At 45.9% G+C, this 22,621-nt stretch overlaps 1 protein-coding gene across 1 annotated transcript in view; it reads left to right on the top strand.

The window, feature by feature from the left end:
- Nucleotides 1-22,621, top strand: part of LOC123748147 (variable charge X-linked protein 3B-like) — a 138,963-nt gene that overhangs the window by 108,721 nt on the left and 7,621 nt on the right. Inside the window, exon 4 of the mRNA XM_069311435.1 lies at nucleotides 14,437-14,545. Coding sequence (XP_069167536.1) covers nucleotides 14,437-14,545 — 109 coding nt within the window. The remainder of the gene's footprint in view (nucleotides 1-14,436; nucleotides 14,546-22,621) is intronic.

Raw genomic sequence — 22,621 nt, 5'->3', positions numbered from 1 at the left:
GAAGCAGTGGCCGACCACAAGGGTTATCTTGAGGTTATCTTGAGATGATTTCGGGGCTTTAGTGTCCCCGCGGCCCGGTCCTCGACCAGGGTAGATAACCTCCTGACACCGGGAATATCAGTGGAAGTGGGGATTACTGAGTGTATTTAGAGGAGATAAGGATGAGGAGATAAGAATGAGGAGATAAGAGAGGGAATGGAAGGACTCTTGACAATAAAGAGCAAGAGTGGCAAATGGACTGATCTTAAAGGTCCCGGTAATCATAGTGGTGCTTGGAGGAGATGGGCCTCAGCTCCTGGACCTGGCTCAGTCGCCGGAATCTGTTGCAGATTAGACCCGTTTGCTGCTTATAATGTTGGGCATACTTGTGAGACACAATATATGGAGTTAGATGCATATTAAATACTTAATGTGTAGGAAAGTGAGAGCTACCAGAGTACTAGAAGAGTATATATATATATATATATATATATATATATATATATATATATATATATATATATATATATATATATAGCCACCCCACAGAATGCAACCCAACAACAGTTACTTAACTCTTGGGTACCTATTTGCTGCTAGGTGAACAGAGGCATTAGGTGAATGGAAACGTGCCCAGCTATTTCTGTCCCAAATGGGATCCGCGATTGTGAGTCAAGAACTGCTGAACTACAGAGCAGTATTCATTCATATGTACTCAATCGTATATGTCTATGGTGAGAAAATATGGTGTTCAACGCAACTGTGATGACTTTCATGTTCTTGGCGTGTTACGTTTTCAGGCCAATGGGGAGAAGGTAGTATTAAGGCGAGCTATGATTGGTTGGGAGGTGAAATGTCAACCAATCAGCGAAGAGGTTGATGACGTAATGGCGACCGCTTTTAAAATGTATAGGTGATTTGAAAGTGGCACCCATGGAGGCACCATGGTGGCCCCCATGGTGCTCCAACACCCACCTAACCCCCCCCCCCAACCTAACCCACCTAACTACCCCCTTAACCCAACCCACCAATCAAAGACTCGCCATTTCATAGAGCAACCAACCTATCCATTCCTAAACCCATCCACCGGACCAGTCCTTATAATCCCACCAAGCCTCAACCTCACGTCTAGCCAACCCACCAACCTCTTAGGACCTATCCCCCTCTAGCCCACCCAAGCACACATCACAAACTAAAGTGGTGGTAGAGCAACCAGCAACCACTCCATCTACCACCATCGCCAAGGCTTGGGTTGGTGATTGTAGCGGATGGTTGACTTGAGTTGGGGAAATTTTGTTCGCCTAACACCAAGGTGAGATGGTGGTGGTGATGGTGGTAGTGGTGGTGAAGCAACCCACCACCACCACCACCACCACCAAGGTCCTTTGGTGGTCTGGGTGTGGACGAGGCCGTGTGCGTGTGTGGGGTAGAAGTGGTTGTGCTCATGCACTGCCCTGGGCGTCGTTTGAACACCCACCCACGCACGCACACACACACGCACACGCTCTAGCTCACACACACACACACACACACACACACACACACACACACACACACACACACACACACACACACACACACACACACACCCACACCCACACACACCCACACACCCACACACCATTTCACCTTCGCTGGTGGTTGTGCGGACAGCACGCTGGATACGTAGTTCTGTGGTCCGGGGTTCGAACCCCGGACCACAGGACTACGTATCCAGCGTGCTATCCACTCAGCCACCAGCAGCGCCCTCATGGTATGTGTGTGTGTGTGTGTGTGTGTGTGTGTGTGTACTCACCTAGTTGTGCTTGCGGGGGTTGAGCTCTGGCTCTTTGGTCCCGCCTCTCAACTGTCAATCAACTGGTGTACAGATTCCTGAGCCTATTGGGCTCTATCATATCTACATTTGAAACTGTGTATGGAGTCAGCCTCCACCACATCACTTCCTAATGCATTCCATTTGCTAACTACTCTGACACTGAAAAAGTTCTTTCTAACGTCTCTGTGGCTCATTTGGGTACTCAGCTTCCACCTGTGTCCCCTTGTTCGCGTCCCACCAGTGTTGAAAAGTTCATCCTTGTTTACCCGGATGTGTGTGTGTGTGCGTGTGTGTGTGTGTGTGTGTGTGGAGCCTATACTCCTGTTTAGATAGTACCTATGGTGACTATGAAGAGCATCGTACATATATATTGTCGTAAAAGACAATTAGAAACTAAAAATCGAAATATTGAATTTTTGGACAAACCGTAAAAGTTGTAATAATGTTTCAAAGAAACCTTAACCTAACCTAACCTAACCTAACCTAACCTAACCTAACCTAACCTTCTAGGAACATTTAGGCTTGATTTTTTAGCTTTTATTTTTATTCGGACCCTTATAAAAGTGAACAGTACGAAATTCTACTATGTAACTTTCCATTACGTCTGTGTATGTACGACAGTTCACTTAGTTACAAAATGGACTATGTAATGGGTTGGTGTGCATGCGCGCGTGTACTCACCTAAAAGTACTGCTAGGGTTCGAGTATTATGTTGTATTGACCCATTAATGAGGTATATTCTATATTAAACCTTAAGTTCATTTGTTTTCCTATCTATGTCTCCGTGCATCAGTATGCCTCCCAGGGGCGTCCTGGGAAGTCACTTATGTCTTCATAATCACGTCTTCAGTGTTGCTGCTACTTTTCTGTCTTTCTTATTCTCACTTAAATGACTACGACAGAACTGTTTTGGCCTTAAGGCCTTCGTGTCATATTGCCCTCAGTGTTGACCGGGTCAAGTAGCCCTCAGTTGTAGCCCTCAGTGTTGACCGTGTCAAGTAGCCCTCAGTGTTGATCAGGTCAAGTAGCCCTCAGTTGTAGCCCTCAGTGTTGACCGGGTCAAGTAGCACTCAGTGTTGACCGGGTCAAGTAGCCCTCAGTGTTGACCGGGTCAAGTAGCCCTCAGTGTTGACCGGGTCAAGTCGTGCTAGTGAACATTATCTCCTCGACCTCTCGTGTTCACTCATGTTCAGTGTGAAATGTGAACAATTATGCGAATCTATAGTTATTTATAACGACCTGATTAGAGGGGCCAAGATGGACCAAAACCTTCTCAATTTCATTTCATATGTTTAGAGTTGGATTATATATTTTTAAGATACATTTTTGAGCAATCTCTGCATAAAGTTAATTTGATAATAGGCCACAAAACGCTGGTTTTGGCGAGACTCGCTCTTAAAGTTAGTTTTTACGTAGACATGAGTAGATGACCGATGAACAGAAGAGTCAGAATGTCTGGTTAAAAGTGTTCTACTCCTCCGTATGAAAGTAGAGGTCTTCCGTATGAGAGTAGAAGTCAATCATGCCACTGAGAAGACTACCATACTGCTGCTTATTGTAGATTCAGCTACTCGGAACAAAATGTTCCAAGCAGCACGGGCTATGGTGAGCCCCCGTCGTACAGTCATACGGGACACCCAATGATGCTTGTTTGGTAGTCTGGGTTCGTTCCTGTTTGTCATATGATACTTGCTACGTTGGGGTAGCTCTCTCTCTCTCTCTCTCTCTCTCTCTCTCTCTCTCTCTCTCTCTCTCTCTCTCTCTCTCTCTCTCTCTCTCTCTCTCTCTCTCTCCTCCTCTCTCCTCTCTCTCTCTCTCTCTCTCTCTCTCTCTCTCTCTCTCTCTCTCTCTCTCCTCCTCTCTCCTCTCTCCTCTCTCTCTCTCTCTCTCTCTCTCTCTCTCTCTCTCTCTCTCTCTCTCTCTCTCTCTCTCTCTCTCTCTCTCTCTCTCTCTCTCTCTCTCTCTCTCTGTTATTTCCTCGCAATGACATATTTGTCATCAAATAAATTCCTTGAATTGTGTATTTTAGCTTGTATTTTCACGCCATTAGCCACCTGGGCGTGAATATAACTTACACATATACCACCTACATGTGGCACTGACGTACGAGCTCAGTGTCACATATTTCTACTACATATCGCACATCTGGTGTGGGCCTCCAGGGCAGCAGATATTTCTGAAATCTTTTTTCTCTCTATTTCTCGTATTTACTCAGTTGCTGCAAACACAGAATTTGATTTTTTTAGTTACTAGTAATTTCTATGTATTTTTCTTGCCTGTCTGGTGGTGGTGCAATGCCCTTGGGTCTGGGTTGCAATATATGCAACTATATCAATCATTTTCCTCTCAGTGTGTGTATGTGCAACTGCTGGATAGGTTTTACACAATTGGTTACATGAATAATGATTAATAATATGTATTCGTATATGTAATTTTATTTTCTGTTTCCTCTCTCTCTCTCTCTCTCTCTCTCTCTCTCTCTCTCTCTCTCTCTCTCTCTCTCTCTCTCTCTCTCTCTTTGACATCTGTTTCTTTATTAGGCTTTTGTTTGCTTTTCCTTCTCAATCTGTCTCTTCCTCATCCTAGCTTGTTTTTTTTTTTTTCGTCTCCTTATTTTGTTCTCTGCATTCATTGTTTCGTGGTAATTATATTATTCTCTTGATCTTTCGCTTCGTTAGTTCATTCTAAACCCTCTTCTTTCATCTCTATCTCTGGTGATGCTTAAATCACTGGTGATGCTTAAATCACTGGTGATGCTTCCAATCACTGGTGATGCTTAAATCACTGGTGATGCTTCCAATCACTGGTGATGCTTAAATCACTGGTGATGCTGCCAATCACTGGTGATGCTTCCAATCACTGGTGATGCTTCCAATCACTGGTGATGCTTCCAATCACTGGTGATGCTTCCAATCACTGGCCATTGTTTGGGTCGTTATTTCTATGTGGTTATAGTTCTATTGAAACCTTCTTTCTGAGTAGTTCTTGAGTTTTCCACTATTAAATGAGGTTTGTTTTCCATGGTAATTTTTCCCACTCTTGTTCTTTTCTGGTGAACATTGTGGTCAAATGACTCGGTGATTTTAGAGTTTTGACTGTGTACAAACGCCTTCTTCTGTTCCTCATTAGCTAGCACAGGTGCATTGTCACCTGGTTGTAATTTTTAAACCCCCTTCGTTAAGGCTGTGTGTGTGTGTGTGTGTGTGTGTACTCACCTAGTTGTGCTTGCGGGGGTTGAGCTCTAGCTCTTTGGTCCCGCCTCTCAACCGTCAATCAACAGGCGTACAGGTTCCTGAGCCTACTGGGCTGTGTGTGTGTGTGTGTGTGTGTGTGTGTGTGTGTGTGTGTGTGTGTGTGTGTGTGTGTGTGTGTGTGTGTGTGTGGTTGGCCAAGCAGCAGGAGGGTTGGTAAATTATTAGTGTAGCATCTTGTGTGGGCTGTGTCCAGGTCGGGCGTGGTTATGATGCGCGGGGCTGTGTTGCATCTCAAAGAGCCAGCATCTTTCCTCCTCTCATCCGGAACTGACTGATGCTGAAGAGTTCTTTTCTCTCTTGACTAAGATCGTTTGTGATTTTTTTTTTTTTTGCACTAAAAATTTATTTATCTTCTGTCTTAATTTGATGGTTATTTATACCACTTGGGGTGGACGGTAGAGCTACGCGTCTCGCTTTATGCAGGTCAGCGTTCAATCCCCGACCGTCCAGCAAGTGGTTGGGTATCATCCCTTTCTTTCTCGTTCCATCCCAAATCCTTATCCTGATCCCTTCCAAGTGCTATATAGTGGTAATGGCTTGGCGCTTTCCCCCACATAATTCTATTCTATTCCATGTGTCTAATCGTTGTGATTTCCTCCAATGAGTTGCATATTGCGGTTGATAACCAAAAAACCAACCCCACACACACATGAAATGAACATGTCGACGTTTTGGTCCATCCTGGATCCTTTCCAAGCCACATATGACATGAGTGTGTCGACGTTTTGGTCCATCCTGGATCCTTTCCAAGCCACATATGACATGAGTGTGTCGACGTTTTGGTCCATCCTGGATCCTTTCCAAGCCACATATGACATGAGTGTGTCGACGTTTTGGTCCATCCTGGATCCTTTCCAAGCCACATATGACATGAGTGTGTCGACGTTTTGGTCCATCCTGGATCCTTTCCAAGCCACATATGACATGAGTGTGTCGACGTTTTGGTCCATCCTGGATCCTTTCCAAGCCACATATGACATGAGTGTGTCGACGTTTTGGTCCATCCTGGATCCTTTCCTAGCCACATATGACATAAGTGTGTCGACGTTTTGGTCCATCCTGGATCCTTTCCAAGCCACATATGACATGAGTGTGTCGACGTTTCGTTCCATTCTGGATCCTTATCATCTCAGGACTCGATAAGGGTTCAAGGCGGACCAAAACCCCATCATTTTTATTTCGGTCCATGTATGGGGTTGGGTTATTTTGTTTACATCTACCCTTTCATGCAATCCCTTCTCGTGTGTCTACTCTCGTTCCCTTCCTCTTTTGCACTCAACTACATAGGCCTATGTACGTAATCGAAGACCAGGATGTGGTGATCGTATAGCGTCTATAGCTGCTATGTTTAGCGTCTATAGCTGCTATGTTTAGCGTTCATAGCTGCTATGTTTACTGTGTTTAATACCTTCGATGTGTGTGTCTGCCGTTTGGTATAAATGGCACTCAGGCGTAGCCAGGTCTCTCTCTGAGCCTAACTAAATTATTCATATTTATTTGGGTCACCCCCTTCCCTACTAGATCCTGTTTTCTCTTTGATGTGTTGGGTTCCGAGGCGTTTTAGAATGGCTTTTACTGAATGTGATTTTCAGTCCTTGGAGTTAGGCTCTCAAGTCTGCCCTTTCCACTCCTCCACGAGGAGTGGGGAGGGAGGTTGGAAAGGGGAAGAGGGGGGGTTGGGGTAAGGGGGCTAGGGGGCAGCCTCTTGAATAACGACACGTTATTTGTATTGTATTAAAGAGGCGTTTGAAACATTATTATATATTAGTTCACTCTTTATTGGTAAAATATTTTGCTGATTACAGGATCTTTCAAGTTAACAAATATTCTTTGGTACTTGTTGTTTTAAAGTTTTCCTGAACTTCACAAGGTGTTGTGTAAAGTTTTCCTGAACTTCACAAGGTGTTGTGTAAAGTTTTCCTGTAAAGTTTTCCTGAACTACACTTGGTGTTGTGTAAAGTTTTCTTGAACTTCACAAGGTGTTGTGTAAAGTTTTCCTGAACTACACGAGGTGTTGTGTAAAGTTTTCTTGAACTTCACAAGGTGTTGTGTAAAGTTTTCCTGAACTACACGAGGTGTTGTGTAAAGTTTTCTTGAACTTCACAAGGTGTTGTGTAAAGTTTTCTTGAACTTCACAAGGTGTTGTGTAAAGTTTTCCTGTAAAGTTTTCCTGAACTACACTAGGTGTTGTGGAAAGTTTTCCTGAACTACACAAGGTGTTGTGTAAAGTTTTCCTGAACTACACGAGGTGTTGTGTAAAGTTTTCCTGAACTACACGAGGTGTTGTGTAAAGTTTTCCTGAACTACACAAGGTGTTGTGTAAAGTTTTCCTGAACTACACAAGGTGTTGTGGAAAGTTTTTCTAAACTACACAAGGTGTTGTGTAAAGTTTTCCTGAACTACACAAGGTGTTGTGTAAAGTTTTCCTGAACTACACAAGGTGTTGTGTAAAGTTTTCCTGAACTACACAAGGTGTTGTGGAAAGTTTTTCTAAACTACACAAGGTGTTGTGTAAAGTTTTCCTGAACTACACGAGGTGTTGTGGAAAGTTTTTCTAAACTACACAAGGTGTTGTGTAAAGTTTTCCTGAACTACACAAGGTGTTGAGTAAAGTTTTCCTGAACTTCACAAGGTGTTGTGTAAAGTTTTCCTGAACTTCACAAGGTGTTGTGTAAAGTTTTCCTGAACTTCACAAGGTGTTGTGTAAAGTTTTCCTGAACTTCACAACGTGTTGTGTAAAGTTTTCCTGAACTACACAAGGTGTTGTGTAAAGTTTTCCTGAACTTCACAAGGTGTTGTGTAAAGTTTTCCTGAACTTCACAAGGTGTTGTGGAAAGTTTTCCTGAACTACACGAGGTGTTGTGTAAAGTTTTCTTGAACTTCACAAGGTGTTGTGTAAAGTTTTCCTGTAAAGTTTTCCTGACCTACACTAGGTGTTGTGTAAAGTTTTCTTGAACTTCACAAGGTGTTGTGTAAAGTTTTCTTGAACTTCACAAGGTGTTGTGTAAAGTTTTCTTGAACTTCACAAGGTGTTGTGTAAAGTTTTCCTGAACTTCACAAGGTGTTGTGTAAAGTTTTCCTGAACTTCACAAGGTGTTGTGTAAAGTTTTACTGAACTTCACAAGGTGTTGTGTAAAGTTTTACTGAACTTCACAAGGTGTTATGTAAAGTTTTCCTGAACTTCACAAGGTGTTGTGTAAAGTTTTCTTGAACTTCACAAGGTGTTGTGTAAAGTTTTCCTGTAAAGTTTTCCTGAACTACACTTGGTGTTGTGTAAAGTTTTCTTGAACTTCACAAGGTGTTGTGTAAAGTTTTCCTGAACTACACGAGGTGTTGTGTAAAGTTTTCTTGAACTTCACAAGGTGTTGTGTAAAGTTTTCTTGAACTTCACAAGGTGTTGTGTAAAGTTTTCCTGTAAAGTTTTCCTGAACTACACTAGGTGTTGTGTAAAGTTTTCCTGAACTACACGAGGTGTTGTGTAAAGTTTTCCTGAACTACACGAGGTGTTGTGTAAAGTTTTCCTGAACTACACGAGGTGTTGTGTAAAGTTTTCTTGAACTTCACAAGGTGTTGTGTAAAGTTTTCCTGAACTACACAAGGTGTTGTGTAAAGTTTTCCTGAACTACACTAGGTGTTGTGTAAAGTTTTCCTGAACTACACTAGGTGTTGTGTAAAGTTTTCCTGAACTACACTAGGTGTTGTGTAAAGTTTTCCTGAACTTCACAAGGTGTTGTGTAAAGTTTTCTTGAACTTCACGAGGTGTTGTGTAAAGTTTTCTTGAACTTCACAAGGTGTTGTGTAAAGTTTTCCTGAACTTCACGAGGTGTTGTGTAAAGTTTTCTTGAACTTCACAAGGTGTTGTGTAAAGTTTTCCTGAACTACACTAGGTGTTGTGTAAAGTTTTCCTGAACTTCACAAGGTGTTGTGTAAAGTTTTCCTGAACTACACGAGGTGTTGTGTAAAGTTTTCCTGAACTACACTAGGTGTTGTGTAAAGTTTTCCTGAACTACACGAGGTGTTGTGTAAAGTTTTCCTGAACTACACGAGGTGTTGTGTAAAGTTTTCCTGAACTTCACAAGGTGTTGTGTAAAGTTTTCCTGAACTTCACAAGGTGTTGTGGAAAGTTTTCCTGAACTTCACAAGGTGTTGAATGATTTTGTCCTGAGCTTCACAAGGTTTTTTTTATTCCATATTTTGACATATTTATGTATACATATTTTGTATGTATATTTATGTAATATACATACAAAAGTAAGATAAATCCCCTGCAATAACCACGTCATTCCCTAAAAAATATATATATTTTAACCCATCAAGTTAAACCAAAGAGAAAAAATATATGTATATTTTTTCTCTCAACTTTTCATTAACACATTTAGGTACGTCCACATTTCTGTAGCTGCCCTAGACTATATGATGGGGAGTACAGTGTGTGTCAAGAACTAGCTGCCCTAGACTATATGATGGGGAGTACAGTGTGTGTCAAGAACTAGCTGCCCTAGACTATATGAAGGGGAGTACAGTGTGTGTCAAGAACTAGCTGCCCTAGACTATATGAAGGGGAGTACAGTGTGTGTCAAGAACTAGCTGCCCTAGACTATATGATGGGGAGTACAGTGTGTGTCAAGAACTAGCTGCCCTAGACTATATGATGGGGAGTACAGTGTGTGTCAAGAACTAGCTGCCCTAGACTATATGAAGGGGAGTACAGTGTGTGTCAAGAACTAGCTGCCCTAGACTATATGAAGGGGAGTACAGTGTGTGTCAAGAACTAGCTGCCCTAGACTATATGAAGGGGAGTACAGTGTGTGTCAAGAACTAGCTGCCCTAGACTATATGAAGGGGAGTACAGTGTGTGTCAAGAACTAGCTGCCCTAGACTATATGAAGGGGAGTACAGTGTGTGTCAAGAACTAGCTGCCCTAGACTATATGAAGGGGAGTACAGTGTGTGTCAAGAACTAGCTGCCCTAGACTATATGAAGGGGAGTACAGTGTGTGTCAAGAACTAGCTGCCCTAGACTATATGAAGGGGAGTACAGTGTGTGTCAAGAACTAGCTGCCCTAGACTATATGAAGGGAAGTACAGTGTGTGTCAAGAACTAGCTGCCCTAGACTATATGAAGGGGAGTACAGTGTGTGTCAAGAACTAGCTGCCCTAGACTATATGAAGGGGAGTACAGTGTGTGTCAAGAACTAGCTGCCCTAGACTATATGAAGGGGGAGTACAGAGTGTGTCAAGAACTAGCTGCCCTAGACTATATGAAGGGGAGTACAGTGTGTGTCAAGAACTAGCTGCCCTAGACTATATGAAGGGGAGTACAGTGTGTGTCAAGAACTAGCTGCCCTAGACTATATGAAGGGGAGTACAGTGTGTGTCAAGAACTAGCTGCCCTAGACTATATGAAGGGGAGTACAGTGTGTGTCAAGAACTAGCTGCCCTAGACTATATGAAGGGGAGTACAGTGTGTGTCAAGAACTAGCTGCCCTAGACTATATGAAGGGGAGTACAGAGTGTGTCAAGAACTAGCTGCCCTAGACTATATGAAGGGGAGTACAGTGTGTGTCAAGAACTAGCTGCCCTAGACTATATGAAGGGGAGTACAGTGTGTGTCAAGAACTAGCTGCCCTAGACTATATGAAGGGGAGTACAGTGTGTGTCAAGAACTAGCTGCCCTAGACTATATGAAGGGGAGTACAGTGTGTGTCAAGAACTAGCTGCCCTAGACTATATGAAGGGGAGTACAGTGTGTGTCAAGAACTAGCTGCCCTAGACTATATGAAGGAGAGTACAGTGTGTGTCAAGAACTAGCTGCCCTAGACTATATGAAGGGGAGTACAGTGTGTGTCAAGAACTAGCTGCCCTAGACTATATGAAGGGGAGTACAGTGTGTGTCAAGAACTAGCTGCCCTAGACTATATGAAGGGGAGAACAGTGTGTGTCAAGAACTAGCTGCCCTAGACTATATGAAGGGGAGTACAGTGTGTGTCAAGAACTAGCTGCCCTAGACTATATGAAGGGGAGTACAGTGTGTGTCAAGAACTAGCTGCCCTAGACTATATGAAGGGGAGTACAGTGTGTGTCAAGAACTAGCTGCCCTAGACTATATGAAGGGGAGTACAGTGTGTGTCAAGAACTAGCTGCCCTAGACTATATGAAGGGGAGTACAGTGTGTGTCAAGAACTAGCTGCCCTAGACTATATGAAGGGGAGTACAGTGTGTGTCAAGAACTAGCTGCCCTAGACTATATGAAGGGAAGTACAGTGTGTGTCAAGAACTAGCTGCCCTAGACTATATGAAGGGGAGTACAGTGTGTGTCAAGAACTAGCTGCCCTAGACTATATGAAGGGGAGTACAGTGTGTGTCAAGAACTAGCTGCCCTAGACTATATGAAGGGGAGTACAGAGTGTGTCAAGAACTAGCTGCCCTAGACTATATGAAGGGGAGTACAGTGTGTGTCAAGAACTAGCTGCCCTAGACTATATGAAGGGGAGTACAGTGTGTGTCAAGAACTAGCTGCCCTAGACTATATGAAGGGGAGTACAGTGTGTGTCAAGAACTAGCTGCCCTAGACTATATGAAGGGGAGTACAGTGTGTGTCAAGAACTAGCTGCCCTAGACTATATGAAGGGGAGTACAGTGTGTGTCAAGAACTAGCTGCCCTAGACTATATGAAGGGGAGTACAGTGTGTGTCAAGAACTAGCTGCCCTAGACTATATGAAGGGGAGTACAGTGTGTGTCAAGAACTAGCTGCCCTAGACTATATGAAGGGGAGTACAGTGTGTGTCAAGAACTAGCTGCCCTAGACTATATGAAGGGGAGTACAGAGTGTGTCAAGAACTAGCTGCCCTAGACTATATGAAGGGGAGTACAGGGTGTGTCAAGAACTAGCTGCCCTAGACTATATGAAGGGGAGTACAGTGTGTCAAGAACTAGCTGCCCTAGACTATATGAAGGAGAGTATAGTGTGTGTCAAGAACTAGCTGCCCTAGACTATATGAAGGGGAGTACAGTGTGTGTCAAGAACTAGCTGCCCTAGACTATATGAAGGGGAGTACAGTGTGTGTCAAGAACTAGCTGCCCTAGACTATATGAAGGGGAGTATAGTGTGTGTCAAGAACTAGCTGCCCTAGACTATATGAAGGGGAGTACAGTGTGTGTCAAGAACTAGCTGCCCTAGACTATATGAAGGGGAGTACAGTGTGTGTCAAGAACTAGCTGCCCTAGACTATATGAAGGGGAGTACAGTGTGTGTCAAGAACTAGCTGCCCTAGACTATATGAAGGGGAGTACAGTGTGTGTCAAGAACTAGCTGCCCTAGTCTATATGAAGGGGAGTACAGTGTGTGTCAAGAACTAGCTGCCCTAGACTATATGAAGGGGAGTACAGTGTGTGTCAAGAACTAGCTACTCTAGACTATATGAAGGGGAGTACAGTGTGTGTCAAGAACTAGCTGCCCTAGACTATATGAAGGGGAGTACAGTGTGTGTCAAGAACTAGCTGCCCTAGACTATATGAAGGGGAGTACAGTATGTGTCAAGAACTAGCTGCCCTAGACTATATGAAGGGGGAGTACAGTGTGTGTCAAGAACTAGCTGCCCTAGACTATATGAAGGGGAGTATAGTGTGTGTCAAGAACTAGCTGCCCTAGACTATATGTAGGGGAGTACAGTGTGTGTCAAGAACTAGCTGCCCTAGGCTATATGAAGGGTAGTACAGTGTGTGTCAAGAACTAGCTGCCCTAGACTATATGAAGGGGAGTACAGTGTGTGTCAAGAACTAGCTGCCCTAGACTATATGAAGGGGAGTACAGTGTGTGTCAAGAACTAGCTGCCCTAGACTATATTAAGAGGAGTACAGTGTGTGTCAAGAACTAGCTGCCCTAGACTATATGAAGGGGAGTACAGTGTGTGTCAAGAACTAGCTGCCCTAGATTATATTAAGAGGAGTACAGTGTGTGTCAAGAACTAGCTGCCCTAGACTATATTAAGAGGAGTACAGTGTGTGTCAAGAACTAGCTGCCCTAGACTATATTAAGAGGAGTACAGTGTGTGTCAAGAACTAGCTACGTGATGCTACAAATCTCCAAATCTCCATCACAGAGGAAGGTTAGTCATACAGGGCCATGTGATCAGTAGTCTACACTGCCAAACTCTGGATGCATTATAAGGATATCATCAAGAACAAGAGAGGTAATAAAGTGATTGCAAAACTCCGAGTACCTCATGCCGGCTGGACCAAATGATCTAATGACCGAACATTCAGTAATGTAGATTGCGAGATCATGACCTGTTTAAAAAAATAGAGCAGTCTGGAAAAGAAAAAACGCCGGCCAGTACAGAAGTCGAATCTTCTTTTCTGTTTGAGATAGTGAACCAACTCGGTGTATTAGAGAAGGGACACAGATGGAGGAGGCACAGATGGAGAAGATATAAGGGTGGGTAGAGATGTATGGTATATAGGTGAAGTGAGAGATGAGAGAGAAAGGGAGAGGGGGGGTGGTGGGGGTAAGTGAGATAAGCTCCTACCCCTACCCACTGCTCTGAAACAAATGACCAGTCAGAACTGCCGTAGTTCGGCTGATGGATGCATCCCAAATCGCTTGGCTGGGACTTCCTCAGACGATGCTCGGACCGCTCTATAGTTGGCGTTGATGTGGTGATGATCTCTGGGGGCTGTGGAGGCTGAGGAGAGGTAGCTGAGAAGACCCAGAAAGAGCAGCTGAAGGAAGAGAGAGAGAGAGAGACAGACAGACTCATTGCAAAATGATGAAGTTGCGACCTAAACCATTAGCATTGAGAGTGATGGCTGCACTTACACCAGGGAGTCAGGAATGAACTACATGCGTTTGGTACACAGTTTCAGATGAAGAAGAACGATTCCTAACAACTTACAGCCCGGTAATGAAGAACATGTTCCGAGTCCTCAGATGAGGTAGCGACGCTCGCTACAGACCCTCGCTACTCGGCCCAAGACGTTTGCGCGTGACTAGTTAAAAGCATGTTAAATTTTATGACTTACTGGAGTTGAGGCGGGATTTAATGTTTGGATATGCACGTCGGAGAGACTGAGTTTACATGTTGGGTATACTCTGGAGAAGGTAAACTGGTCATGGAAGGGATTGTTCGCGTGGTTGTAGCTGGCTACTGTTGTGGTTGTTGGCTGTTGTGTTCTTGGTTGAAGATCATGGGGTTCTGTTCTTGGTTGAAGATCATGGGTTGTGTTCTTGGATAAAGATCATTATTGGTTGTATTCTTGGGTGAAGATCATAGGGGTTCTGTTCTTGGATAAAGATCATGGGGTTGTGTTCTTGGATAAAGATCATGTGATATGTTCTTGGAGAAGGGGAACATGTATTGGAAACTGAGTCTGCTGTTTGGTGTTCAGGTGATTCGGGGTGTTGAACCCCAGTTCGTATCCCGTTACGAGAGTGTAACAGTTACGACACCAACTCCCATCAAGCAGAATCAAAATTCCTCCTCAGTCGTCCTTAGAGGTACATTCTGTTCTTCTTTAAGTTGCCGGATTAATAGTAGATTAAAGAGTTAGAATTGCTGGAGAAAACCCACCACTCAGGACTCGGCAAAGATGGCAACCGAAGTTATACCTTTGTTTAGTTATTCTGTTATTTAGTTTAGTTATACCGAAGTTATTCTGTCTTGCAAGAATATAAGAAGCGGGGGAAGTTCTTAAGAGGCATTAGTTCTTATTAAGAAGCGAGGGATAGTCTTCAAGAACTTGAATCAGTCTATGCCTCCTTTAAGAGACTAATTTATTTTGTCCTTGTAACTACTTCTCCACCGGGGGCCTGACGGTTGATTGGACAGCGCTCGGGATTCGTAGTCATAAGGTTCCGGGTTCGATCCCCGGTGGAGGCGGAAACGAATGGGCAGAGTTTCTTTCACCCTGTTCACCTAGCAGTAAATAGGTACCTGGGAGTTAGACAGCTGCTACGGGCTGCTTCCTGGGTGTGTGTGTGTGTGTGTGTGTAATAAAAAGGAAGCCTGGTCGAGGACCGGGCCGCGGGGGACGCTAAGCCCCGAAATCATCTCAAGATAACCTCAAGATAACTTGTTGAGTACTTGAAAGCGGGCATCCCACCTTGCTGTGGACCAGAATGTGCCCATACCTCTCCCTCCTCTTGTTCCATTGTTCATGAGGAGGAAGTCCTGTTGTTCCATTGTTCATGAGGGAAGTCCTGTTCCATTGTTCATGAGGGATGTCCTGTTGTTCCACTGTTCATGAAGGATGTCCTGTTGTTCCATTGTTCATGAGGGAAGTCCTGTTCCATTGTTCATGAGGGAAGTCCTGTTGTTCCATTGTTCATGAAGGATGTCCTGTTGTTCCATTGTTCATGAGGGAAGTCCTGTTGTTCCATTGTTCATGAGGGATGTCCTGTTGTTCCATTGTTCATGAGGGATGTCCTGTTGTTCCACTGTTCATGAGGGATGTCCTGTTCCATTGTTCATGAGGGATGTCCTGTTGTTCCATGGTTCATAAGGGAAGTCCTCATGTCCCGTTGTTCTCTCACACATACACTATTCCCGTTAATCTCTCTCCGTTTTCGCTTGCTGCTGTTCTCACTACAGTTTCTAACAGTCGCTCTGTCTCTACTGTTATATCTGTTTTTCTCTCTTGTGTTGTTCTGCTGTCTCCGTTCTTCTACTGCTCCCTTTCTGCCACTTCTGACGGACCGTGAGTGTTTGCCCTCTCAGCGCCTGACAGCCACCGAACGGCAAACCGCACTTTCTAAAACGCAAATAATTTTCACTCACGAAAAGGCAAAAAAATATTATAAAAAATTGAACCACACAAAACCTGAGATCTTCCTGTCAGTCTTGAGCAAGCAGTTTGACGCATGGAGACCACTCCAGGTGTGGTGGGGTGTTGGGGTGTCGGGGAAAGGGGTGAGGTGAGATTTGGGGAGTGGGGAAGGGGTCTGAGGTGTAGGTGAAGGGTGGTGGGAAGGGTTTTAGGTGGTTGAGAGGGGTGGTGGAGAGGGGTGGTTGATAGGGGTGGTGGAGAGGTGGTTTGGGGTGGGGTTGGAAATAGGGAGCCCTGTTGTTGTTAAAGGGGGTGGGGGAAACCTTTTCCTACCCCCCCCCCCTTCTCTAAAAGTTGAGTTTAGAAACCACCGAATTGGAGATTATAACTCCTAACAAGTACAATTCGATATCTATACAATTACGTGCGTACCCCCAAGTGCATGATATCTCACGATTTAAATAAGCTATCGTAATCCCTGGAGCTACTGGTTAGTTATGATGCGTGACCCGTGTCAGGTGATCAGACACACACACACACACACACACACACACACACACACACACACACACACACACACACACACACACACACACAGAAAGCGTTCAGGACCCAAATATCGAAGATCAGGCCTTCGACGGAGACCCGAAGGCCGAACCTTACAACCCTGCAGCCCCTTACCCTGAAGGTGGAGTCCAAGCAGGCCCTTCCCCTGAAGGTGGAGTCCAAGCAGGCCCTTACCCTGAAGGTGGAGTCCAAGCAGGCCCTTACCCTGAAGGTGGAGTCCAAGCAGGCCCTTACCCTGAAGGTGGAGTCCAAGCAGGCCCTTCCCCTGAAGGTGGAGTCCAAGCAGGCCCTTACCCTGAAGGTGGAGTCCAAGCAGGCCCTTACCCTGAAGGTGGAGTCCAAGCAGGCCCTTCCCCTGAAGGTGGAGTCCAAGCAGGCCCTTCCCTGCTCCTCCTCCACCTGTTGCACCCCCGCCCCTGGAGCAGGAGGAGAGGCTAGGAAGACGGGGAGGGGGGATGGGGAAGGTTGTGGGGGGTGGGGGAAGGGGGGAGGTTGTGGTGGGTGTGGGGGAGAGGAATGACGAAGAGGACCTGTAGCCCTGAGCGCTCTTCAGACCTTATAAGGAAAGTTTGGTAGTGTGCTGAGTAAGAATGTACACAGTCAGTGGAGACCGGTGTGGAGGTGTGGTGGTGGTGGTGGTTGTGGTGGTGGTTGTGGTGTTGTGGTGGTGGTGGTTGTGGTGGTGGTGGTGGTGGTAGTAGTGGTAGTGTTGTGGTGGTGGTAGTGGTGGTAGTGTTGTGGTGGTAGTGGTGGTGATGTGGTGGTGGTAGTGTTGGTAGTGGTGGTGGTAGTGTTGTGGTGGTGGTTGTGGTGGTGGTAGTGGTGGTGTTGTGGTGGTGGTAGTGGTGGTGGTGGTGGTGGTGTTGTGGTGGTGTTGTGGTGGTGTTGTGGTGGTGGTAGTGTTGTGGTGGTGGTAGTGGTGGTGGTGGTAGTGGTGGTGGTAGTGGTGGTGGTAGTGGTGGTGGTGGTAGTGTTGTGGTGGTAGTAGTGGTGGTGGTTGTGGTGGTGGTAGAGGTGGTGGTTCTGGTGGTGGTGTTGTGGTGGTGGTGGTGTTGTGGTGGTGGTGATGGGTGTGGTAGTATTGTGGTGGTGGTAGTGGTGGTAGTGTTGTGGTTGTGGTGGTGGTAATAGTGGTAGTGATGGGTTTGGTAGTAGCAGGTAGCTACTACCACCCACCACCACTGCTACCACCACATGGCTGTGGTGGTAGCAGTGGTGGTGGGTGTGGTGGTAGCAGTGGTTGTGGTGGTGTGGTGGTAGTAGTGGTGGCGATGAGTGTGGTAGTGGTTGATGTTGTGTTTTATCATAGTAGTAATGGTTGTTGCAGTACCAATAGCTAGCAGTATTAGTAATGAAAATAAATATAGAAATTATAGATGAATTGATGTTAGCACATTGTATATCTATAATGCACCGTAATGATATATTGCTAACTCCAAGATACCAATTTTCTGCTAGTTAAACATAGTGATCGGATATCAAAGAACGTGCTTAAACGTCTTGACTTATCCGGTAATCGAACCCGTAATGTGTGGCTGAAGAAACCTCCCACCTCCCCCTCTTCTGATCAAAGGATAGCAGCTAGACTAAGTATCTTTTTCCATTGTCTAGGAAAAAGCTCTGCATTTCCATTGAATCCCCAGAACATCAGTTCAATTCTCCCCAGCCCTACTTGGGCTGGACGGTAGAGCGAGGGTCTCGCTTCATGCAGGTCGGCGTTCAATCCCCGACCGTCCAAGTGGTTGGGCACCATTCCTTTCCCTCCGTCCCATCCCAAGTGCTTATCCTGACCCCTTCCCAGTGCTATATAGTCGTAATGGCTTGGCGCTTTCCCCCTGATAGTTCCTTCCTTCCTAGTCCCCCCCCCCCTTCCAGAATGATTAGTTCAGGTGCCCATATCGTAATGGGGTGATTAGCTTATCATAACTATCAGATAATGACGTCATCTGCATCAACAGTGTTCTGATTGATTAACAATATACATCAATGATGTGTTTACTCTCGCCTCTTACGTTATAATTCTAGAGGATTCGACGAAGACGTTTGAAAATGAGACGTATATAGCGAAAAATTATAGCATCGTAATACTGTCGTTTTCTATGCATGGGGCCTCGGCGGGTTAGGGGGGGGGGGTTGCTGGGGTTCGTACGCTTCTGGTTTGGCAAAAAAACAGTTGTATTTTGTATGCTTAAATGTGTGTATGTGTGTGCGGGGGGGGGGGTAACAGTTATAGGACGATTCGAATAGAGATGGTGGTTCCTGTTAACAACTCCCCCTCCCCCCCCCCCTCCCTCTGTTCTAACCTGTTAACTACACTTCTAACACGACATGAAGATGGAACTCCCCCCCCCTCCCCTCCCCCCTTCAAAAAAAATGGTGATTTGCAATCAACATAAAAAAATGAGAACATTGTGTGTTTTAACGTTTGCAATGAGGCTGAGCCCTTACGACCTGCACTTATCCAAATATTCCCACACATGTAATTTCCCTAAAAGGCTTGAAACTAGTACATTTAATGGGAAAAATGGCTCTTTTTTTTAGTCAGTATGAAGTCATAATACAAGAGTCTATGACCTGGCCCCCCCCCCCCCCTGGCCTCTAAGTGTGTGTGTGTATGTGTTTTTTACCATTCGTAAAAGACCCAGTGATAGAGGTCAATGAAAAAAAGGCAGTCATGCGCACCGCTCCTGTGCCGGGTAAGTCCAGTAGGGGCTCACCATAGCCCGTGCTACTTGGAACTTGTTCCGAGTAGTTGAATCTATAACAACAAATCAATAATTTCTCGAGGAAGTCACCTCCAAAGTTGCGCCTCTGAGGTTGTCAGCAGAGGTGTTCTCGAGGAGCTGAGGTGACACAGGTGTGCACCTGTGTCACTTCAGCTGTGTCACCTCAGCTGTGCCTGGCCTTATCACCGGTTATCGCCCTACTTGATCCCCCTGGCGCCAGAAGCAGTTATCATCATGTGACGTTGTGCCATATCTTCCGTATAACACGCCTGCTATCGGCCCCCCACCCAGTGTCAGCGACGAAGCTCCGGATCTAGATAACCAAACACGCACATAGCAGACCCCCCAAAGTTAGTTTTCACGTAGTGGGAAACGCAGCTTTAAACGCTGCGATCACGTTGGGTGGGATGGTGGTGATTGATAAGTCTATCCTCGAGAGTGGCGGCTGGTTCAGTCTGTGTGATTAGGCTGGGTGATAGCACACATGCACCTGGGCGTTGGGTGACAGGTGGAGAGGCCCGGGGGGAAAATAACTGGACGTGCCGGCCCCAGGTGTTGCCTGGGTATATAGGAAGGATTGTATTTTGTGGTGGGGTGGTGACGGTAGGTCTCTGTCTCTCTCTCTGTCTGTCTCTGTCTCTCTCTCTCTCTCTGTCTGTCTCTGTCTCTCTGTCTCTGTCTCTATCTCTCTCTCTCTCTCTGTCTCTCTCTCTCTGTCTCTCTCTCTCTGTCTCTTTCTCTCTCTCTCTCTCTCTTTCTCTGTCTCTCTCTGTCTCTCTCTGTCTCTCTCTGTCTCTCTCTGTCTCTCTGTCTCTGTCTCTCTGTCTCTCTGTCTCTCTGTCTCTGTCTCTCTCTCTCTCTCTCTCTCTCTCTCTCTCTCTCTCTCTCTCTCTCTCTCTCTCTCTCTCTCTCTCTCTCTCTCTCTCTCTGCCTCTCTCTCTCTCTCTGATGCAGCTATCACACACACACAGAAGACATCCATTCTTTGCAAGATTCTTGCAAGACGACTTAAAGAAGCACGAGAAACAGCATTGTTGGCATGGCTAGAGGTCCTCTGTTGTTGTTGTTAAAGATTTACCTACTCAGGACGAAGTGTCCATGTAGCACGGGCTATGGTGAGCCCGTAAAGAGGTCCTCTGAGACACCTGTATTATATATTTACCAAGCCCGAGGCAAGAGGATTCACCTTTGGGTCGCCAGGTGAGGTGTGAGGGAAGATGAGGAGGCATGGAGAGATGAGGAGATATACGGAAATGAAAGGCAGGGTGAGGTAGGGAGATGAGCACAGCCCCTCTCCTGTGCCAGGTAAGTCCACTACGGGCTCACCATAGCCCGTGCTACTTGCCCTGCTCCTGTGCCAGGTAAGGCCACTACGGGCTCACCATAGCCCGTGCTACTTGCCCCGCTCCTGTGCCAGGTAAGTCCACTACGGGCTCACCATAGCCCGTGCTACTTGGAACTTTTTGTTCCCAGTAGCTAAATCTTAAACAACAACAACAACAACAAGGGAGATAAGAAGCTATGCAAGCCGTAAGATACATGAAGATAATAAATTAAATATAGATTAAAGCAGTAACGATTATCTTTTTTTAAGATATATTAAAGATAGTATTCCTCGCATCTGTGATACAGGTGAGGGGAATACTGGAGAGAGTAGGTTATCTTGAGGTTATCTTGAGATGGTTTCGGGGCTTTTTAGTGTCCCCGCGGCCTGGTCCTCGACCAGGCCTCCACCCCCAGGAAGCAGCCCGTGACAGCTGACTAACACCCAGGTACCTATTTTACTGCTAGGTAACAGGGGCATAGGATGAAAGAAACTCTCCCCATTGTTTCTCGCCGGCGCCTGGGATCGAACCCAGGACCACAGGATCACAAGCCCAGCGTGCTGTCCGCTCGGCCGACCGGCTCTCGTAGGTAGGCGCAGGTGGGGTCTCACGCCAACAGGTGGCCGGGAAACAGGAAAAACAGGAAAATTATATATATTAATGAAACGTGGAGGAGACTCGGAGAGATATATATATTACATTATTAAGCAGTTGTTTAACACAAAATGTAGGAAGTCAACCTAAGGTAACCTTAGCCTCTCGATGGTCAGTCCTTCAGACACGCATGCACGCATGCATACACGTACGTGCGTCCACACACACGCACGCACGCGCGCACACACACGATAGGGGGGCCTGAAAGAAAATCTGCCCATTTGTTTTCCGCCATCCCTGGGGATCGAACCCCAGTCCCCAGGATTACGAGTTGGGAATGCTGTCCATTCAGCCACCAGGCGCGCGCGAGTGTGTGTGTGTGTGTGTGTATGTGTGTGTGTGTGTATGTGTGTGTGTGTGTGTGTGTACTCACCTAATTGTGCTTGCGGGGGTTGAGCTCTGGCTCTTTGGTCTTTGTGTGTGTGTGTGTGTGTGTGTGTGTGTGTGTGTGTGTGTGTGTGTGTGTGTGTGTGTGTGTGTGTGTGTGTGTGTGTACTCACCTAGTTGTACTAACCTAGTTGTGCTTGCAGGGGTTGAGCTCTGGCTCTTTGGTCCCGCCTCTCAACCGTCAATCAACAGGTGTGTGTGTGTGTGTGTGTGTGTAAACCCAACAGCACCATCGGAAGTATACACACCCTGTAAACTCAGAAGACCACAAACAATGTATCTGAAGCCCAAGTGTGTGTGTTAAGACCTGCCCAAGACCAGAGGCTACAATAGGTGGCTGTAAGCGTTGACATTATATACACACTGATCACTCTACCTTGACTCACTCAGTCTGAGGTCGTCTTGTTCTCCAGACCCATAAATGGTGGCCATTTATGGGGGTTTAGACCCCATAAATGGTGGCCATTTATGGGGGGTCTAGACCCCATAAATGGTGGCCATTTATGGGGGTCTAGACCCCATAAATGGTGGCCATTTATGGGGGTTTAGACCCCATAAATGGTGGCCATTTATGGGGGTTTAGACCCCATAAATGGTGGCCATTTATGGGGGAGTCTAGACCCCATAAATGGTGGCCATTTATGGGGGTTTAGACCCCATAAATGGTGGCCATTTATGGGGGTTTAGACCCCATAAATGGTGGCCATTTATGGGGGTCTAGACCTTTATTGTCACTACGGAGATACTTCCTGGTCTTGTACTCTGGCCGACTCATTCCTTTCCCCCCGACGGTAGAGCGACGGTCTCGCTGCATGCAGGTCGGCGTTCAATCCCCGACCGTCCAAGTGGTTGGGCACCATTCCTTTCCCCCCATCCCATCCCAGATCCTTATCCTGATCCCTTCCCAGTGCTATATAATCACCATGTCGCGGCTCAGTCGATTAAAGCAGTGTCTGGGATGCTCCCGGACCCAGGTTCGAATCCTCGTCACGGCCCTTGTGGATTTGTTCACCTTGGCGCCTTTCCCTGATAGTTCCCTTCCCTTCTTACTCTTGCTAGGGTGGGTAAAATATTAGGACCAAGTGGTTGGGCACCTTACCATCCCTCCGGCCTATCCTAAATCCTAATCCTTACCCGCCAAACACACAC

This window comes from Procambarus clarkii, chromosome 69 (genome assembly GCF_040958095.1).
Source record: "Procambarus clarkii isolate CNS0578487 chromosome 69, FALCON_Pclarkii_2.0, whole genome shotgun sequence".
Taxonomy (NCBI): domain Eukaryota; kingdom Metazoa; phylum Arthropoda; class Malacostraca; order Decapoda; family Cambaridae; genus Procambarus; species Procambarus clarkii.
Note: the sequence above shows the minus strand (reverse complement) of the source record. Positions and strands in the feature narration are given on the sequence as shown.